The sequence below is a fragment of the Moschus berezovskii genome, chromosome 5 (genome assembly GCF_049115385.1).
Source record: "Moschus berezovskii isolate FMDL1 chromosome 5, NW_MosBer_1.0, whole genome shotgun sequence".
Lineage (NCBI taxonomy): Eukaryota > Metazoa > Chordata > Mammalia > Artiodactyla > Moschidae > Moschus > Moschus berezovskii.
Genome location: NC_142464.1, coordinates 76,333,590 through 76,354,010, shown reverse-complemented (window position 1 = coordinate 76,354,010; position 20,421 = coordinate 76,333,590). Strand labels below are relative to the sequence as shown.

The window sequence follows — 20,421 nt, the reverse complement described above, 5'->3', positions numbered from 1 at the left end:
AACTACCATGACTCATCTGGTATGTAACAGATAAACTGAATGGCCGTATAATTATTAAGGAAACTGATTACCAACAATGGATCATCTAGTCAAAGCTATGGTTTTTCCAGTAGTCATGTATGGATGTGAGAGCTGAGTGCCGAAGATTGTTGCTTTTGAACTATGGTGTTGGAGAAGACTCTTGAGAGTCCCTTGGACTGCAAGGAGATCAAATCAGTCAATCCTAAAGGAAATCAGTCCTGAATATTCACTGCAAGGACTGATGTTGAAGCTGAAACCCCAATACTCTGGCTACCTGATGCGAAGAACTGACTTAAAAGACCCTGATGCTGGGAAAGATTGAGGGCGGGAGGAGAAGGGGACGACAGAGGATGAGATGGCTGGAGGGCATCACCGATGCGATGGACACGAGTCTGAGTAAGCTCTGGGAGTTGGTGACGGACAGGGAGGCCTGGCGTGCTGCTGTCCATGGGTCGCAAAGAGGCAGACAGGACTGAGCGACTGAGCTGAACATGAAGACCGAATGCTTCCCCTCCAAGATCAGGAACAAGGTAAGGATACAAGGTCTCATCACTCTTACACAACTCAGCGCTACAAGTTCCAGTGATGCAACAAATAAGAAAAGGAAACGATGGACTTCAGTTCAGTTCAGTTCAGTTCAGTCGCTCAGTCGTGTCCAACTCTCCGCGACCCCATGAACCACAGCACGCCAGGCCTCCCTGTCCATCACCAACTCCCGGAGTTCACTCAAACTCATGTCCACAGAGTCGGTGATGCCATACAGCCATCTCATTCTCCGTCGTCCCCTTCTCCTCCCGCCCCCAACCTTTCCCAGCATCAGAGTCTTTTCCAGTGAGTCAACTCGTCGCATGAGGTGGCCAAAGTATTGCAGTTTCAGCTTTAGCATCAGTCCCTCCAATGAACATCCAGGATTGATCTCCTCTAGAATGGACTGGTTGGATCTCCTTGCAGTATAAGGGACTCTCAAGAGTCTTCTCCAACACCACAGTTCAAAAGCATCGATTCTTCGGCGGTCAGCCTTCTTCACAGTCCAACTCTCACATCCATACATGACCACGGGAAAAACCATTGCCTTGACTAGACGGACCTTGGTTGGCAAAGTAATGTCTCTGCTTTTTAATATACTATCAAGGTTGGTCATAACTTTCCTTCCAAGGAGCAAGCGTCTTTTAATTTCATGGCTGCAATCAGCATCTGCAGTGATTTTGGAGCCCAAAAAAACAAAGTCTGACACTGTTTCCACTGTTTCCCCATCTATTTCCCATGAAGTGATGGGACCAGATGCCATGATCTTTGTTTTCTGAATGTTGAGCTTCAAGCCAACCTTTTCACTCTCCTCTTTCACTTTCAACAAGAGGCTTTTGAGTTCCTCTTCACTTTCTGCCATAAGGGTAGTGTCATCTGCATATCTGAGGTTATTGATATTTCTCCCGGCAATCTTGATTCCAGCTTGTGCTTCTTCCAGCCCAGCGTTCCTCATGATGTACTCTGCATATAAGTTAAATAAGCAAGGTGACAATATACAGCCTTGACGGACACCTTTTCCTATTTGGAACCAGTCTGTTGTTCCATGTCCAGTTCTAACAGTTGCTTCCTGACCTGCATACAGGTTTCTCAAGAGGCAGGTCAGGTGGTCTGGGATTCCCATCTCTTTCAGAATGTTCCACAGTTTATTGTGATCGACACAGTCAAAGGCTTTGGCATAGTCAATAAAGCAGAAATAGATGTTTTTCTGAAACTCTCTTGCTTTCTCCATGATCCAGCGGATGTTGGCAATTTGATCTCTGGTGCCTCTGCCTTTTCTAAAACCTGCTTGAACATCTGGGAGTTCACGGTTTACATACTGCTGAAGCCTGGCTTGGAGAATTTTGAGCATGACTTTACTAGCGTGTGAGATGAGTGCAATTGTGTGGTAGTTTGAGCATTCTTTGGCATTGCCCTTCTTTGGGATTGGAATGAAGACTGACCTCTTCCAGTCCTGTGGCCACTGCTGAGTTTTCCAAATCTGCTGGCATATTGAGTGCAGCACTTTCACAGCATCATCTTTCAAGACTTGAAATAGCTCAACTGGAATTCCATCACCTCCACTAGCTTTGTTCGTAGTGATGCTTTCTAAGGCCCACTTGACTTCACATTCCAAGATGTCTGGCTCTAGGTCAGTGATCACGTTATCGTGACTATCTTGGTCGTGAAGATCTTTTTTGTACAGTTCTTCTGTGTATTCTTGCCACCTCTTCTTAATATCTTCTGCTTCTGTTAGGTCCATACCATTTCTGTCCTTTATCGAGCCCATCTTTGCATGAAATGTTCCCTTGGAATCTCTAATTTTCTTGAAGAGCTCTCTTGTTTTTCCTATTCTGTTGTTTTCCTCTATTTCTTTGCATTGATCGCTGAGGAAGTCTTTCTTATCTCTCCTTGCTATTCTTTGGAACTCTGCATTCAGATGCTTATATCTTTCCTTTTCTCCTTTGCTTTTCGCCTCTCTTCTTTTCACAGCTATTTGTAAGGCCTCCTCAGACAGCCATTTCGCTCTTTTGCATTTCTTTTCCATGGGGATGGTCTTGGTCCCTGTCTCCTGTACAATGTCACGAACCTCCGTCCAGAGTTCATCAGGCACTCTATCAATCAGATCTAGTCCCTTAAATCTATTTCTCACTTCCACTGTATAATCATAAGGGATTTGATTGAGGTCATATCTGAATGGTCTAGTGGTTTTCCCTACTTTCTTCAATTTAAGTCTGAACTTCGCAATAAGGAGTTCATGATCTGAGCCACAGTCAGCTCCTGGTCTTGTTTTCGCTAAGTGTATACAGCTTCTCCATCTTTGGTTGCAAAGAATATAATCAATCTGATTTCGGTGTTGACCATCTGGTGATGTCCACGTGTAGAGTCTTCTCTTGTGCTGTTGGAAGAGGGTGTTTGCTATGACCAGTGCATTCTCTTGACAAAACTCTATTAGCCTTTGCCCTGCTTCATTCCGTGCTCCAAGTCCAAATTTGCCAGTTACTCCAGGTGTTTCTTGACTTCCTACTTTTGCATTCCAGTCCCCTATAATGAAAAGGACATCTTTTTTGGGTGTTAGTTCTAAAAGGTCTTGTAGGTCTTCATAGAGCCGATTAACTTCGGCTTCTTCAGCATTACTCGTTGGGGCATAGGCCTGGATTACTGTAATATTGAATGGTTTGCCTTGGAAACGAACAGAAATCATCCTGTCATTTTTAAGATTGCATCCAAGTACTGCATTTCGGACTCTTTTGTTGACCATGATGGCTACTCCATTTCTTCTAAGGGATTCCTGCCCACAGTAGTAGATATAATGGTCGTCTGAGTTAAATTCACCCATTCCAGTCCATTTTAATTCACTGATTCCTAGAATGGACTTAGGTTGGTGCAAACATAAGTGAGGTTTTTTACATTGTCGAAACTTGCCATTTGATACTGGAATACATTCTTAATAAAGGTGGTTATGCTACACACCATTTTAATGCACATTTCTTGCTTTATGCTTTTTGCTAATGACTTATTACTTGTTTTTTATATTTTAGACTATGGAAATGATGTTAGACAAAAAGAAACTTCCAAGTGATTTTCTTATTTAGTTCAAAATGGGTCATAAAGCAGCGGAGACAACTCAGCATCAACAACACATCTGGCCCAGGAACTGCTAGCGAACAGTGGTGGTTCAAGAAGTTTTACAAAGGAGATGAGAGCACTGAAGAGGAGGAGCACAGTGGCCACCCACTGGAAGCTGCCAACTGAGAGACATCATTGGAGCTAATCCTCTTACAACTAACCACATGACAAGTTGCCGAAGTCTCAATGTTGACCATTCTATGATCGTTTGGCAGAGGAAGCAAATTGGAAAGATGAAAAAGCTCGGTAAGTGGGTGCCTCACGAACTGACTGCAAATCAGAAAATTGTCATTTTGAAGGGTTGTCTTCTTTTATTCTACACAATGAGCTATTTGGCAATCCGATTGTGATGTATGATGAAAACAGGATTTTGTATGACAACCGATGACGACCAGCTCATGGTTGGACTGACAAGATCCAAAGGACTTCTCAAAGCCAAACTCGCATGCAAAGAAGGTCATGGTCACTGTTTGGTGGTCGGCTGTGGTTTGATTCACTACAGCTTTTTGAATCCTAGCAAAACTGTTACATCTGAGATGAGATGCAACAAAAACAGCAATGTTTGCAGCTGGCATCAGTCAACAGAAATGGCCCAATTCTTCTCCATGAAAACGCCTGACTGCACATTACACAACCGATGCTTCAAAAGTTGATCAAATTGGGCTACGAAGTTTTGCTTCATCTGCCATATTCTCCCGACCTCTTGTCAATCGACTACCATTTCTTTAAGCATCTTCAACAACTTTTTGCAGGGAAAATGGTTTCACAACCACAGGAGGCAGAAAATGCTTTCCAAGAGTTCATCAAATCCCGAAGCACAGATTTTTATGCTCTAGGAATAAGCAAACCTATTTCTCATTGGCAAAAATGTGTCTATTGTAATGGTTCCTATTTTGATTAATAAAGATATGTTTGAACCTGGTTATGATTTAAAATTTATAGTACAAAACTGCAATTACTCTTATACCAACCTAACAGATTTCTGGGAAAGACTGAGGGCGGAAGGAGAAGAAAGTGTCAGAGGATGAGATGGCTGGATGGCATCACCGATGCTGCGGACACGAACTTGGGCAAACTCCAGGAGATAGTAAGGGACAGGGAGGCCTGGAGTACTGCAGTCCACAGGATCATAAAGAGTCAGACACGACTGGGCGACTGAACAACAACAGGTTAGGGAAAAAAAAAACCTCTCCATGATTGTTTACACAGAAAATCCCAAGGAATCTAAAAAACAGACAAAAAATAAAATCTTCCAGAAATTCTAAGCTCAGGAAAGTCACAAAATGGAAGATAAACATAAAAACCAATTATACTTCTATATGTCAGCGGCAAGTGCATGGAAATGTAACTTTTAAATGCAATACCATTTGCACTGCACCCCAAAAGAGAGAAAAATAAATACATAGATGCAAATCTAACAAAACAAGTTTCAGCGAATATCATACGTTAGCTGTGAAGATCAAATGAGTAATGTATAAGCAAACTGCTGATAAAATCTAAACTATTACAGGATTTATAAGACAAATCATATCCATACCTCCCATATCCAGGGAATATGGTGCCTTTCAGCCTGCTGCAGCTCAGTTCTCTAGAAAGATATTCAATAATGCCACTCAGGACAGTCTCCGAGGCTGTTCAGATAAATTGACTAAAATATAGGGATTAAATAAATTAGGCTCTATTGCCCAAATTAATTATGACAGCAGGATATAATTTCTCTTTACTCATTTTGGATATCAAGAATTACACTTGAACCAAGGCACAAAATGAAGGAATGTTATCTGCTCCAAGCAAGAATTAGAATTCTATTTATAAAACTGACAAATGACTAAGAATGTTAACTGTGGTGTCAGAGTCATCTCTAGAATGGAATGGTGGGTGATATGAGGATTCTTGTTTTAAAATATTCATTTTTGTCTTTTAATAAGCATTTAATAAAAATCTGTTTATTTTCTATTTAAGGCTTAAATGATTCAGCAGGCACTTAACTCTAAAAAACAGAAACTGACTAAACTGTATACTGTATTTATTTTGATAAATACTCACTGAATTTTTTACAAATAATCTATCACAACATTAAACACTATCTTGCAATATAAAAACTAGACATATCAAGTGGCTGTTTTCACAGTCATGTGTCAACCAAACTACAAATTACATTAATTGTATAATTTAAAAAAAAGTGTAAATATCCAATAAATATATAGTTTGCAATAAAAACACATAATGCCAAACACTGGCCAGCAAGTCTAATGGGGAACAAAATATTTATTAAAACATATATGCCATTCAATTAATTAATAAATAAAGAATAAGGACAAAAATATTTCCTCGTCAATTATCCTAGTTACACTAGTCACTCCAGCCCCTCAATGATCTACGCACCATAAATGATGGGCAACAGGTTACTGACATAATAAGGACTTTAAAAATAATTTCTGGTTATTAAAGACCACAGAGATGAAGCAAATACGATTCTCTCATTATAAAGTTAAAGAATCATTGTTAAAAGAGATGGTAGTAACCATCTAGTACAACCCTTCCTCTCTACAGTGAAGGAAAATTGCCTTAATCACAGAAATCAATTGACCAAATAAATAGGAAAATGAGGCCTTGAATCCAGGTCTCCTGATTCCCGGACTGGCAATACCTAAAGAGAAACACCTCTGGGAGTAAAAGTTAAAATATCATTTTTACCATTTTAATTTTCAACTAGACTCAGAAAGTTTATTTGTGGGGCTACTATTCTATGCAGGTTTTATAAGATATGACACCAAGGTATATTAAATTTTTAATGGCTGACAAGTAATCATAAAAAAGTCTTTGATTTCTTCTTTCATTAGTGTACAGTCCTTGCCATTATTTTTCTAAGATATGAAGAGAATATTTATTAAACACAGAGGCAGAAGAAACCTGTGAGAATCAGCTTCACTAGCTTTTCTTCCATATACACAAAACACTGATAGATAATAAATACGCTACCAACAAACACCTGCAGCATCAGCAGCATTATTCACAATAGGTACAAAATGGGAAACAACTCAAATGTCCACCAACTGATGAATGGATAGACAAAATTGGTTTGTGTCCATACAATGTGATATTACGTGGCAATAAAAAAGGAACAAAGTACTAACACATGCTAAATACGACGAACTTTGGAAATGTTATGGTAAGTGAAATAAGACAGCTGCAAAGATCACATATTGTATGATTCTACTGATATGAAATGTTTAGCATAGGCAAATCCAGAGACAGATTAGTGGTTGCCACTGCCTAGAAGGAGTGGGGAATGGGGACTGACTGCTAACCGGCACTGTATTTCTTATGGGGTGATGAAAATTTCTAAAATCAGACAGTGGTTAACAGTTGCTCAACTTATGAGCTGACCTTTGAGTAATTCAAGGGGTTAGAGGTGCTGACCATTTGCACAGTGGAAAATCCACATATAACTCTGCAGTTGGCCCCCTGTGTGCATGGTTCTGCACCTGTGGATTCAGCCACTACAGACTGTGTAGTCTTGTAGCACATGTGTATGGTGAAAAAAATCCATGTATAAGTGAACCACACAGTTCAAACCCATGTTGTTCAAGGGTTAATTGTATTACCCCTATTTTGTGTACACTTTAAAAGAATGAATTTTAAAATAAGGGAGGGGAATAAAACAGGAAATCTCAGAAAATAAGTAGCCCTATTTTCAAACAGTTCCCTAAAACAACAGAAGAGGGAGCACTACAGCCATAAATTAGAAACTTTTTTTTTGGTGTGGATTTTATTTATTGATAGAAAGTTAAAAACTCTTAAAACTCCCTTTCTAAGTGTTTAGAAAACCAATTTCACAGAACAATAAACAACAGAAATAATGAGGCCAAATTTCATCTAAAGCTATTATATGAAAAAAAAGAAAATAAGAAAATAAAGAATAGAATAATACTTCTACTAACGGTGAAATCTTGCCAAATATGTCTACCATGCGTACACAACAAAAGTCCATCTAGTCAAAGCTAAGTTTTTCCAGTAGTCATGTATGGATGTGAGAGTTGGATTATAAAGAAAGCCGAGCGGCAAAGAATTGATGCTTTTGAAGTGTGGTCTTGGATAAGACTCTTTAGAGTCCCTTGGACTGCAAGGAGATCAAATCAGTCCATCCTAAAGGAAATCAGTCCTGAATATCCATTAGAAGGACTGATGCTAAAGCTGAAACTCCAATCCTTTGGCCACTTGATGCAAAGAACTGACTCATTTGAACGGACAAAGAATTAATCTCAAAAATAGACAAGCAGCTCCTGCAGCTCAATTCCAGAAAAATAAACGACCCAATCAAAAAGTGGGCCAAAGAACTAAACAGACATTTCTCCAAAGAAGACATACAGATGGCTAACAAACACACGAAAAGATGCTCAACATCACTCATTATCAGAGAAATGCAAATCAAAACCACAAGGAGGTACCATTTCACGCCAGTCAGAATGGCTGCTATCCAAAGTCTCAGTTCAGTTCAGTTCAGTCGCTCAGTCATGTCCTAAATGCTGGAGAGGGTGTAGAGAAAAGGGAACCCTCTTACACTGTTGGTGGGAATGCAAACTAGTACAGCCACTATGGAGAACAGTGTGGAGATTCCTTAAAAAACTGGAAATAAAACTGCCATATGACCCAGCAATCCCACTGCTGGGCATACACACCAAGGAAACCAGAATTGAAAGAGACACGTGTACCCCAATGTTCATCGCAGCACTATTTATAATAGCCAGGACATGGAAGCAACCTAGATGTCCATCAGCAGACGAATCAATAAGAAAGCTATGGTACATACACACAATGGAATATTACTCAGCCATTAAAAAGAATATATTTGAATCAGTTCTAATGAGGTGGATGAAACTGGAGCCTATTATACAGAGTGAAGTAAGCCAGAAAGAAAAACACCAATACAGTATACTAACGCATATATATTGAATTTAGCAAGATGGTAATGATAACCCTGTATGTGAGACAGCAAAAGAGACAAAGCTGTATAGAACAGTCTTTTGGACTGTGGGAGAGGGCAAGGGTGGGATGATATGGGAGAATGGCATTGAAACATGTATATTATCATATGTAAAACGAATTGCCAGTCCAGGTTTGTTGCATGATACAGGATGCTCGGGGCTGGTGCACTGGGATGACCCAGAGGGATGATATGGGGAGGGAGGTGGGAGGGGGGTTCAGGATGGGGAACACATGTACACCCGGGGCGGATTCATGTCAGTGTATGGCAAAACCAATACAATATTGTAAAGTTAAATAAATTTTTTTATAAAAAGAAAAAAAGAAAAGACCCCGATGTTGGGGAAGATTGAAGGCAGGAGGAGGAGACGGCAGAGGATGAGGTGGTTGGATGCCATCACTGACTGGATGGACATGAGTTCGAGAAAGATCCAAGAGTCGGCAATGGACAGGGAAGCCTGGCGTGCTGCAGTTCAACAGGTCACAAACAGTCGGACATGACTGAGCAACCGAAATGAACTGATGTGCACACACACACAAAGATGAAAATTACAAGATACAAAAGAACATAAATAATAATGAAAAACACTCAAAAGTGAGATGGTGGAACGCAGAAAAGAATTAGACATAAAATAAATAATTTCAAAGTGAAGTCTAAGATGGAAGGAACACAAGAGTCACCACATACAATAGAGTGTTTTAAGAGAAATAAACAATGAAAATAAACTTTTACAGAACAAAAAGAAATTAAGAAAGATGAAAAGGATTCAAGAGAAGGCAACAAATATAGAATAAAGGCAAAGAACACCTAATATGTGTACAAGAATCCCCATAAAAAGAAAAAAGCAATGCAAAAGGATGCAATAATGAAAACTACAATCCCAAAGAACTTGTCTAAAATTTTTAAATCTCTGCAACTTTAAATTGAAATAACACATCACAGGTCTGGGGAAATCAACTCAGAAGAACCAACACAGAGATGCATTCTCATAAATTATTGAACTTTAAAGAGAAGAAAAAAACCTTTGGACATCTAGATAAAACTACCAAATGATTGTAACAGAAACAACTCTTTATTCCTGACAAAAAATAGAGTCATATATTTAGGATACTCAAGGAAAGAAAATATGAGCCAAAGATTTCATATCTAGCTGACTTTCAAATGTAAAAATAGCAAACAAGCTGTCATCAACATGCAAAAAATGAGAGAATGGATATTGTTCCCATAACTCCTTCTGAAGGAATCTACTAGAGGATAAGTTTTCTTTAAATAAGAAAACTGACTGGTGAGGCAACATCAACAGACTGGTAGTAAGTATCAGATATTATTTAAATGTAGAGCTATCTCTAAATGAGGCATAGAGGAGAATATGGAATAGTTACATATGGGAAACGTTTCATAAGCTGTTTTTAGTAACCATACTGTATGGTGTATTACACTAATGTTACTTATCCCCAGAAGATTCTGTGGAAAACATGAGAGAAAAATTGTTACATGATACTCTATTTCTATGTGTTTCCAAGAAATAGGCTTCTCAGAACAGGATAAAAGAAAGATAATAAGTTAAAAGAGGCTAAAGCCCTAAATTTGAAAGGGAAGTATTAGCATGAACTCATTAAGGCTCTCAATCTTAAAAAATACACAAACCTACACATATACAGTTCTAGTAACTGAAAAGACCTAGAAACAATGACCAACAAGATAGCAAAGAGCATAACTAATACCTAAGATTTTGGTTTTGAGATTCCATTTTCTACCAAAAGAAATCAATGTTTTCTGGAGAAAAACTAAATCCAGGTCTGTGGCAGGAAATGTAAAAGATGAGCAAATCTTGTCATATCAGTTTATTAAGACATTATCAAAGACTATCAGTTCAGTTCAGTCGCGTTGTGTCAAAGAGACCTGAACACCAACTTGATGATGCTTCTACCAAAGTTGGGAAAATGCCCATAACAGACTGAAACACAATAAAAAAAAATGTTTGTTTAAATCTATACATTTATAATGATATATATTAAAGAAAAACATTGGTTATCTTTGGAGAATTCTAGGTTGCCAATTTTTTATTTTGCAAACTGGTAAATAAAGGGAAAGAACAAGCACTGAAATAAAACTTTAGTGCTGGTTTACCAAAGAATAAGAAAAAATTTCTCTGCATACTAGTTTTTTTTTATTTTAAATAAATGAATGTTAGAACTGAAAAATCCAATTCTGCAATTCCTAATAAAGTAAGGATATAGGCATTATGCATCAATGCCTGTTAATATCACATGAAACAGGCAACCTCACTGTATGTACCTTTGGCTGAAGACGTGCCACAATCAATGAAATAGTCTTGCCAAAAATAACATTACTGAATCTAATTAAGCATGAAGATAACTACCGATTTATAGGAAATACAGAGGAACCTGATAAAAGACAACACGGAAAATCCAATTTGTGTGAACAGCTATAGAACAAGTGATTTGGTGGTTTCTTCAAACAATAAGGGGTAGTAAAGAGTTGGAGGAAAGCTATAAATTAAGGGAGACTTAAAAAGACATAGTAAAGAGGCAAAACTATAGTTTGATTATTTGGATGACAAATACAGAGAAGTAAGGAACTTCTGGAAGTTCTAAAATAAAAATTATAAAAATCTGGGAGAATGGCTACTTTGGTGAAAAGGGGTCAAGAAAGGATTGTGTTTGGAAGCAGATGGATGTAGAGCATCTAAGGGAGTAAGTTCTAGTCTGATACAAATGGCAGTCACAAGGGGGTTGCCTTATAGGAATTCATTAAGTTCTCTATGTATTATATGGTTTTCTGAATTGGTGCTGTATTTTAAAATAACAAGGATTAAAAGATAGATTTATAAATCAGAAATCTTTTGAACTGTATTAATCTTTAAGTTCTTAGATGAATGTACTATAGTTTATGAAAGGAGAAGTCAAAATATTCTATTAACACAATCTCAAGATATGGAGAGAAATACTTTAATAAGGTTAATGTATAAATTGAGGGAAAACTAGAGAGTTTATGAAGAGGTGCACTAAGCTGTAGCTTCACTATTGTAAAAAATGTTTCCTTCTCTAATGGCAGCAGCATTTTGCCTTATCTATAAACTTGCGGACTAGGGAGGAATAAAAATATAATGAAGGTAAACTGGAATCAGGTGATCTTTTTAAGACCACAGAATATTAGATTTTTAACATTCTAAAATATAGTCCTATTTAATCAGGAAAATAAAGGCACAAATTTCAGAGAGGAGGGAATTTTGAAATAGGATTTTCTCAGCAAAGGAAATTAATTGATGTACTTAAGACTTAACTAGAGAAGAAAAAAGAATTTTAGAAAATTACGAAAGCCTTAGCAAGTCTAAATGTAAATACAATCCATTCAATCATCATTCCAAAACAGCATGACCTGGTCTAACAGAAATGTGTGTGTTTGAAGGGAGCCCCAAGAACAGTCCTCTGTGCTCTGCTTTCCACATTCTCCCACTGCATATAACAAAGCCATGGGAGTGAGAGCAACTCCGATCATTTCAACTGTTTCGAAAAGCTGTTTATGGCAGAGGCTGGCTTTGATCACAACTGTTAACAGAAGAAAAAGTAAAGAGGGGCTAGAACAGAGAAAAAAAGAGAAAAGGACATAATGCATGTATCCTGTTTGATTCAGATTCAGTACATGTTAACTGACAGAAAAGAGAACACAAGAAATTTTAAATTTTGGATCCAGAGTAATTACAAAATTCCTGGGTTCATATCATTAAGGACTCTGATTAACTATTGCTTATCTCATGTTAAATATCTCAAAATACAGTGAATTAGAACATTAAAGCAGTATTAGACAACTACCATCCCAAACTCCTTAGTTGCTTCTTTCCTGCTAAATAAAAATAAAAAACATTTAAATTTTTTTTAAAAAATAAAAAACATTTAAATTTGCCCTGATCTCTGCATTCACTTTTCTAATTAGTCATTTTCTTCCCCTAACTTGGTTAGGTCCCCACCCTGTTTACCTCTTCTTCACTGATTTTCCAACAACTGGAGGTAGATAAAACATATCTTTATCAAAGCAGTTTTAGCAGTCATTTGTATGAAGTCTTAAAAACACACAATGGGTTTCTTCCCTCTTCTCAAAGGGAAAAATGGGATGAAGAAAGCCAAAAGCTTTGCAAGAAGAAAATGCAAACAGGAATGTGTCCAGTCTTCTTGAGTTAGTGGCATGGTCGTGTTCATCAACAAATGTTTATGGTGTGTTTCTTTTGTGCCACACAACACAGTTTTACTTCTCTTCCCATCTTCAAACTCCAGCCACTACTAAATGCAATTAAAATCAGTGACCATTTTTCCAAGAGTTTAAGGAAAACTTCTTCCTCTTCCCACGATTCTGTAAGCCCTTAAGTAAATCAGCTTTCTAGAAAACGTTATAGGTTCATGCCCAGGATAAGGAACATTTGATTTATGTGGCAATTTACTATCTAGTCCATGTTTCTCTACTGGGCAGGTTTAATATGCAAAGGTACATGTGAACACGTGTCCTGTCTGCTTTATATCCCTACAAGATCAGAGAATCCCACAGTCCAAAGCAGACCCCTTTCTCTCACAAAGTCAAGGCATGAGGGGAAATCAGAAGATCCATTTTGGCCTTCCAGTCAAGAGATATTCTCCAATTCAGCTTTACCAATAATTAAATTAGTATTTAAAATCCTGTTATAAACCATTTCTCAATTGGTTTAGAACTTAATAGTGTAAATGATCACCAAGTCACAATACCAACCAGAAAATATGGGAGTCTGGATTAAGATAATTAAAGAGATTAAACAAAATGAAATTAAAAGAACAAAAAATCAAACATGCACATGCACAAACTACTCTCCCTTTATCATGTCAACTAGACAGCTAGAGGTACCAGGAATTATGAGACTCAGTTTTCCTGTTATCACAGAGGGTAGGTAGTTTGGTAGCTCAGAATCACAAAAATAATGTAATCTCCATAGGCCCTACCCACCCCTCCCCCAAAAAGTCAGCCAGAAATTACGATCTTCTCAATCTAATAATGGCTTCCCTTGTGGCTCAGCTGGTAATGAATCCACCTGCAATGTGGGAGACTCAGGTTCGATCCCTGGATTGGGAAGATCCCCTGGAGAAGGGAAAGGCTACCCACTCCAGTATTCTGGCCTAGAGAATTCCATGGACTATATAGTCCAAAGAGTCAAAAAGAGTCGGACACGACTGAGCGACTGTCACTTTCACTTTCAATCTAATAAACAGCGACACAGAATCAAGTAAAATTTTTAAATTATATAAACCTAAGGCCCCCAAAATGAAGCAGCTTATAGAACATACCAAAAAATACAATATATATAAACTTAATATCCTCTTCTGCCCTTTTGTAGATACTACAATCTTTTATGATTATCTCTTTTCGTCTTCCTCCCATACCTAAAAATATTCAAAAGTTTGGAAATCTCAAAAAGAGGCCTAGGGTCCTCAAAAAATTTAAGAACATTTTCTACAATGATCTTTAATGTCACCTTCTTCTTCAATAAAATGCATAATCTATTCCGTCTATCATTATTTCTGACAGTGACACCGGAAAACACCCCTACTGGAGGCCTAAGATCAACTTCTGACATCCAAAACACAAACTTTCCTACATTCTTATTTTCTATTTGACTATTTTCTTGGGATTCTAATATCTAAAAGTATTTCCTTAAATTATACTTATCCACCAAATCATTGCTAAATCATTTGCTTTTAATGAACTCACTGAAGTATTGATACCTATTTCAGTACTTTTGTAGCCATGTTAACTAAATCGTTTTTCCAACAAATCAAACCTCAAACCTCCTCTTTCTATGTACGTTCTGTGTTTTATCCTTCTTATATCTTTGTTAGTTGTTGAGTGCTGAAGCTGTCAGGAAATCTATGCAGACAGGGGAAATATTTTTCTTCATTGCCTGTATTTATTCTGTCCCATAGTCTCTGAGGTTTCTATTCATTCTTTTTCTCTTTTGGCTGCTCAGCATTTGGAACTTCCTTGACCAGGGGGACCAGGAATCAAACCCTGCCCTGAGAAGTGGAATTATGGACTATTAACCACTTCCCACGAGGGAAGTCCTATTCATTCTTATTACTGTTGGTCTATCCAATCCCACAGTGTTTCTCCCAATTCTACTTTTTCCTAGCTGTCTATACATTCAGTCTCCTGGAACCAATATGATAGCTTTGATGTCCAACCTTCAGATATTTCTTCAACACTCAGTTCTCATAAAAACTACCATTCAGTAAATATTCCAAACATCATCAATTAACCATAACTCTGCTCTAACCTCAATCAACCTCTAATATGAAAACAGGCCCATTTCATCCTACAGATAAGTAAATCCAAACACCAAAGTCAGAAGAAAAAAAATTGCATACAGAATGTCTGGCATTTCATACATTTTAAAGCATTTAGTAGTTTATCTAACAAAATTAAAACAATGACCCTCAGTTTTAGGTAAGAAAAATGATAAATTCTCGAATATGAAAAGCTATCATAAATAAATATCATTTATTCCTTTCAGAATTGCAACTCAATACATACCTCTGTAGAAAATTAGTTTCTTCTGAATTTATCCAAGTAACAGAGAATGAATCCACATTATTTTATTATTAAAAAAAAAAAAAGACTAAAACGTGCCCTACAGACATCACTGACTCAGTATGCCAAAAGGTGAAAGATTTAACTAACTTGATCATTTGCTGAAATTTAAAACTTAGTAAGAGGCTGTAGTTACCTCTTTTTGTAGATGAAGTTTGAAGCAACTGTTTGGCTTTGAGGGAAGTACGAGGCAAATTTTTCAGCCTTTGCGAAGCTGTTGAAAAATAAGGAACTGTAATATCTGCCTGGAAGGACAAGATAAAGGCTATAGCTTATGTAAACTTGAATATTTTAATACAAACTTGAAAATTTATCAAGAAACAGGCGAGAATACGTCAGAAACCTAAAATCAGAGGAATCAAAGTGATGCTTAGTGCATTAAGTTAGAAAAGAAAGGGAATGGAAATCTTAGTGCAAAGTGCATTACTTTAAGAAATTGTTTCTTATAGATGAGAAAATCTATAACATGTAAACTGATCAAAATATCAGAGAAAACAAACCACCAGCAAACATGCTACAGGATGCAAAGAATACAAAGCTAATAAGTAAAAGTGATGAACACGAGCACACAGTACAGAAAAAAATAAATGTAGTACTTGTTCAGTGCAAAAAAGCAGACTTTGGCAAAGCAGTTATTGTTAGATGAACTGTCCTAACATGAAATAGCAATCCTCATACTCAAAAAGGAGAAGAAAACTCAGAACCAGGCAGGTCCTCAAGGGAGTCAACAATCTAGTTGCTTTAAGTATGTTCAATACCATCTTGGTGTAGAATTTAACTAACTGCATTTTAGACCTGGTTATCTGGACTATGTACATTTGCAAATGGGATGGTGAGGGGTAGGGATGTGTGTGTGTATGTATTGGAGTTGAGGGATTTGGAGGAGTCAGAGCATCTGTTTTTTAAGAGTTAGGGGAGGAGTTCTAAGCTTTCTTCGCAACTCCTCATCTATTAACTGCAATAAAACTCTCAAAACTGGCAACTAAGCAGTTCAGAGACATCCAGAGTTAAAGCTCACTATGGCTCCAATGAATGGGTTGAGTCCCACAGCCACCAGTGCAGTCACCTATGTAAGTAGTTCTAAAACATCATTCTGTGATGTGAAAACAGACTTCATACACCTCTAGGATTTATAAGCACCACTTCCACCAGCCCCAAAAAAGAGATCACAAACCATAAATCTGGCCAGCATTCAAAAAGTCATTTGTGGATAAATGTATTACTTGATAGTCACCAAAAGAATTAAGGAGAATTTTTCTTTATCTCTATTGCTTAATCCAATCAATGGTCATAGGATTTTCACTAATAGGAAACATTTTTAAAAAGTAACGAACTCATTTGATTTAAATTTCTACCAACACTTTTTACAACACACTGCTGCAACTAAATATTGTATGCCAGTTTAAGTTAAATATATTGCCAGGTGGACTAGCAAAAAATTTTCCAAACTTAAAAAAAAGCCACAATTTTATAATGTATTGGACACGACTGAAGTGACTCAGCAGCAGCAGCAGCACCTCATATCCATCCCACAGAAACATCAGGCACTATTATCATTAAATACTCTTCATTTGTATATTTATTCATACATGCTTTCTACCAGTCATATTTTCATTCATTCACTCTCCCATTCATTCCTACTTTCTTTCTAATGATTGTGCACTTTATTCCAGGTACTGTTTTAGAAATAATGAATACACAGCTGGCTAGACAGACAAAGTTCCTATTTTCATGGAACTAAGAGTTTAGGGAAGAGGAAACAGGCAATAAACAAAGAGTAAAATACATGGCCTGCCAGATGGTGACAGCTGCTAAGGAGAAAATTAAGTAGGAAAGGGGGACAAGAAGTAGGAGACATAAGCTGCAATTATAAATAGGGTGATTAAGAAATATTTCTCCTGAGATGACATTTGCCCAAAGATCTGAAGGAAGAGCGGAAGTGAGCCAAACAGATATTGGGGGAATGCATTCTAAATGGAAGGAAAAGCAGTAGTAAGGACCTGAGGTAGGAGTGTGCCGGATACACATGAAGAACAGAAGTAGGCCACAGTGTTTGTAGTGGAGCAAATGAGGGCAAAGGGTAACCAACTGCACATAACGCTGGCAATCCACAATACCTATTAACCACTAAGATTTCTTAAACGAGGGTTTACATATAAAATATCATCTACAACCAATTGTTCTGGGAAGATCTTAAATTCACAGCTATAATGACTCCAATGGACTTCATTTATCCCTCAAGTTTCATGGGTGATATCACAAGAACAGCATCTATAGACAAGTGATGACTGTCCAATGGTAATTCAAAGAATCAGACTGCAAATAGGTTCAGGCAGTATACTCTAAATTTGCCTGAACAGATAGAATAAAATGAATGATTTTCATGATACCACAAAGAAACATAATGTACACAAATAAGAATAAAAACTAAATTTTAATCTGAATTATCAATCTTAATTTGATCCATTTTCCAATGGTAAAATCACTTTTATTTCTTTATTTTGACCATGTGGCTTGTGGGATCCTAGTTCCCCTATAGGGATCCAACTCATGCCTGCTTCAGTGGAAGCACGAAGTCCCAACCACTGGACTGCCAAGGAGTTCCCAAAATCACTTTTTAAATGATAAAGTATACTAAACTGATGTCTCCAAATCCATCTAGAACTTTAATCCACTATTCACATTGCTATCAGATTCAATTTCTTAAGAAGGAACCCTGATTAAAAGCCTATGATAGCTTGTTAAGATGAAATGTAAACTCCTTAATATATTTTATTTACCTATTTATTTTTTGGCCACGCCACACAGCTTCTGGGATCCTAGTTTCCTGACTAGAACCTGTGCCCTCAGCAATGAAAGCGCAGAGGCTTAACCACTGGAGTGCCAGGGAATTCCAAATACGATATTTTAAAATTCGCACAATCTATCCCCTACCTACATCTCTCATTCTTGTCACTGAACCGACTAACCATCCTGTGACCCACACTTGAGTCAAACAAAACCACTATAATCAGGGTGTCATTCTTAAGATTTCATTACTGGTCCCACTGTTGGGAAAACCTATACTTTCTTCCCTCATGTGACACCTCCTCCAGAGCTGGCTGAGATATCTTTCAGTATCTTCCCAGAAAACCTCTTTATACTGATGAGTGTAATACCTCTGTTTCCCCATCACTTCCTGTTTTTGAAGGGCACAAGCTCTCTCTTTCACATTTATATTCCCAATGCTTGGAACGTAACATACACCCTATAAACATCTTAATTATTTACCAAATAATTAAGTAATAATTAATAATAATCTCTGGATAAAATATGGAGACTTCAATTAAATATTCAAGATCCTCCACAGCTGAGATCCAATTCAGTGGTTCTTAAACTTAACTATGTTCCAGAGTCAGCTAAGACACTTCTAAAAAAATAGAGATTCTGGGTCCCCATTCCAGATGTATTCAATCAGCGTTTCCAGAAGTAAAGGTCAGAACTATACTTAGTATCAATGTCTTTGTGATAACTGACTGAACAGAATGATACTGCTTATCCTTAAACAAAAGTTCCACAAGTATTTCACTCATTCTTATATTAGCCCACTACACAGATTTATCATGACTTATTTTACTTCAACTTCATGTTTCATAATTATGTAAAATTCTAGTGTAACTTTTCAGTGTTTTGGTCACAAGTGAAATTTGGATGAGAATTCCTTCCCCATGGGCCTAAGTGCAGTCTGGCTATGCATAAGCTGGTAACTGTCCTGGACACTCACTCCTCAGTGTGAGGTCCACAGTACGATACCGATCCTATACATCTCTTCTCTAGGAGTCACACTGTATCCTGTGCAAATATGTTCTTCCACTTAGTTACATGTAAGCAAGCAAATGATAAATGTTACACAGACTTAGCTTATTCTTTTGTGATAATTCACAATGTATTTACAGTTCAACCTCAAATCATGCTCCAATAGAGTCATCCAAGAATATTTTCCAATGCCTCCTTATTTGCAGTTAGGGTCAGCATGATGTAATCCAAACAGTAACTGGGAGGAAATCAGGAGACACACAGAGGAGCTAAGAGTTAATCTGGCTTGGTTTTGCCAGTTTTCTAGTTACTTGGCATAGTACATATAATTTATATGGATCTCTGCTCCCTCTCTATAAAAATAAAAAATGGAATGTTGTGAGGTTCAAATGAGATAATACATATAAAAGTAAATATGTACTACTTTTTTAAAACCAGCAGATTGTCTTGGGTTTTTCTCCTTTCTCTTATTTCTGAACCAGTAATTCCTATATTTTTCTGAAAATTAAGCCTTCTACTAAACCTGTTTTCTAGTGGTCTTAGAAAACAAGCACTACACTAGTCTTTTGAAAAACGTCCCTGACAAACATTCCTTCCTTTAACTGGAGAAAATAAAAAAATTACACATATTCATGACCTTTGCAATGCTCTGGTTTTCTTAAACTTTTTAAGTTACTCACATTTTCCAAATATAAAAGTCAAGAATTGGTAATAGCTATCAAAATGAAGTATATTAGAACTCTCATAATATTCATATTTGAATGCCAGCATCCACAATAATGCAGCCATAGCAAAAAGCATATAAAAATAGTGATTGCATAGTAACAAGGCAAAAGAAGTGGTCCCTTAGATGGAAATAACAGCAATCTTGCAAAGTTAGGTTCATGCAGACCAGCAAGTAAGAACCAAAGCTTTACCACTTAAGAGCTGGAAAAATACTTAAAAGAAAACAAAATGCAGCAAATATATGAACTGGTTTGTATAAAATATTTAAAATGCTATTCATGTATAAAACTTGCCATTGTAATATTTTTATATAATTACCATATTAGTCTTTTTATTTTGATATGTAACAGTACATCTAACATACACAATAATTAAAACACATATATATTATGTATCAAAGATATATGTAAAATTTTCAGAAAAATAGGTAATGTTTTATTTTGTTTCATAATGTACTGACTTTAAACACAAAGTTTTAAACACTTTTTTTCTTTTTTGGCTGTACCATGTGGCTTGTGGGATCTTAGTTCCCCGACCAGGGACTGAACCCAGAGCCACGGCAGTGAAAGCGCCAGGTCCTAACCATTGGACTGCCAGGGAAGTCCAAGTTTTAATATTTTTATCAAATA

At 37.1% G+C, this 20,421-nt stretch overlaps 1 protein-coding gene across 2 annotated transcripts in view; it reads right to left on the bottom strand.

Annotated features, from left to right (window-relative positions):
- The window catches only part of SLAIN2 (SLAIN family member 2), an 84,549-nt gene that overhangs the window by 12,320 nt on the left and 51,808 nt on the right, over window positions 1–20,421 (bottom strand). Inside the window, exon 7 of one of the 2 annotated variants that reach the window (XM_055434131.2) lies at window positions 15,408–15,485. The exons of the other annotated variant lie outside the window; for it this stretch is intronic. Coding sequence (XP_055290106.1) covers window positions 15,408–15,485 — 78 coding nt within the window. The remainder of the gene's footprint in view (window positions 1–15,407; window positions 15,486–20,421) is intronic. 2 annotated transcript variants of the gene reach the window in all.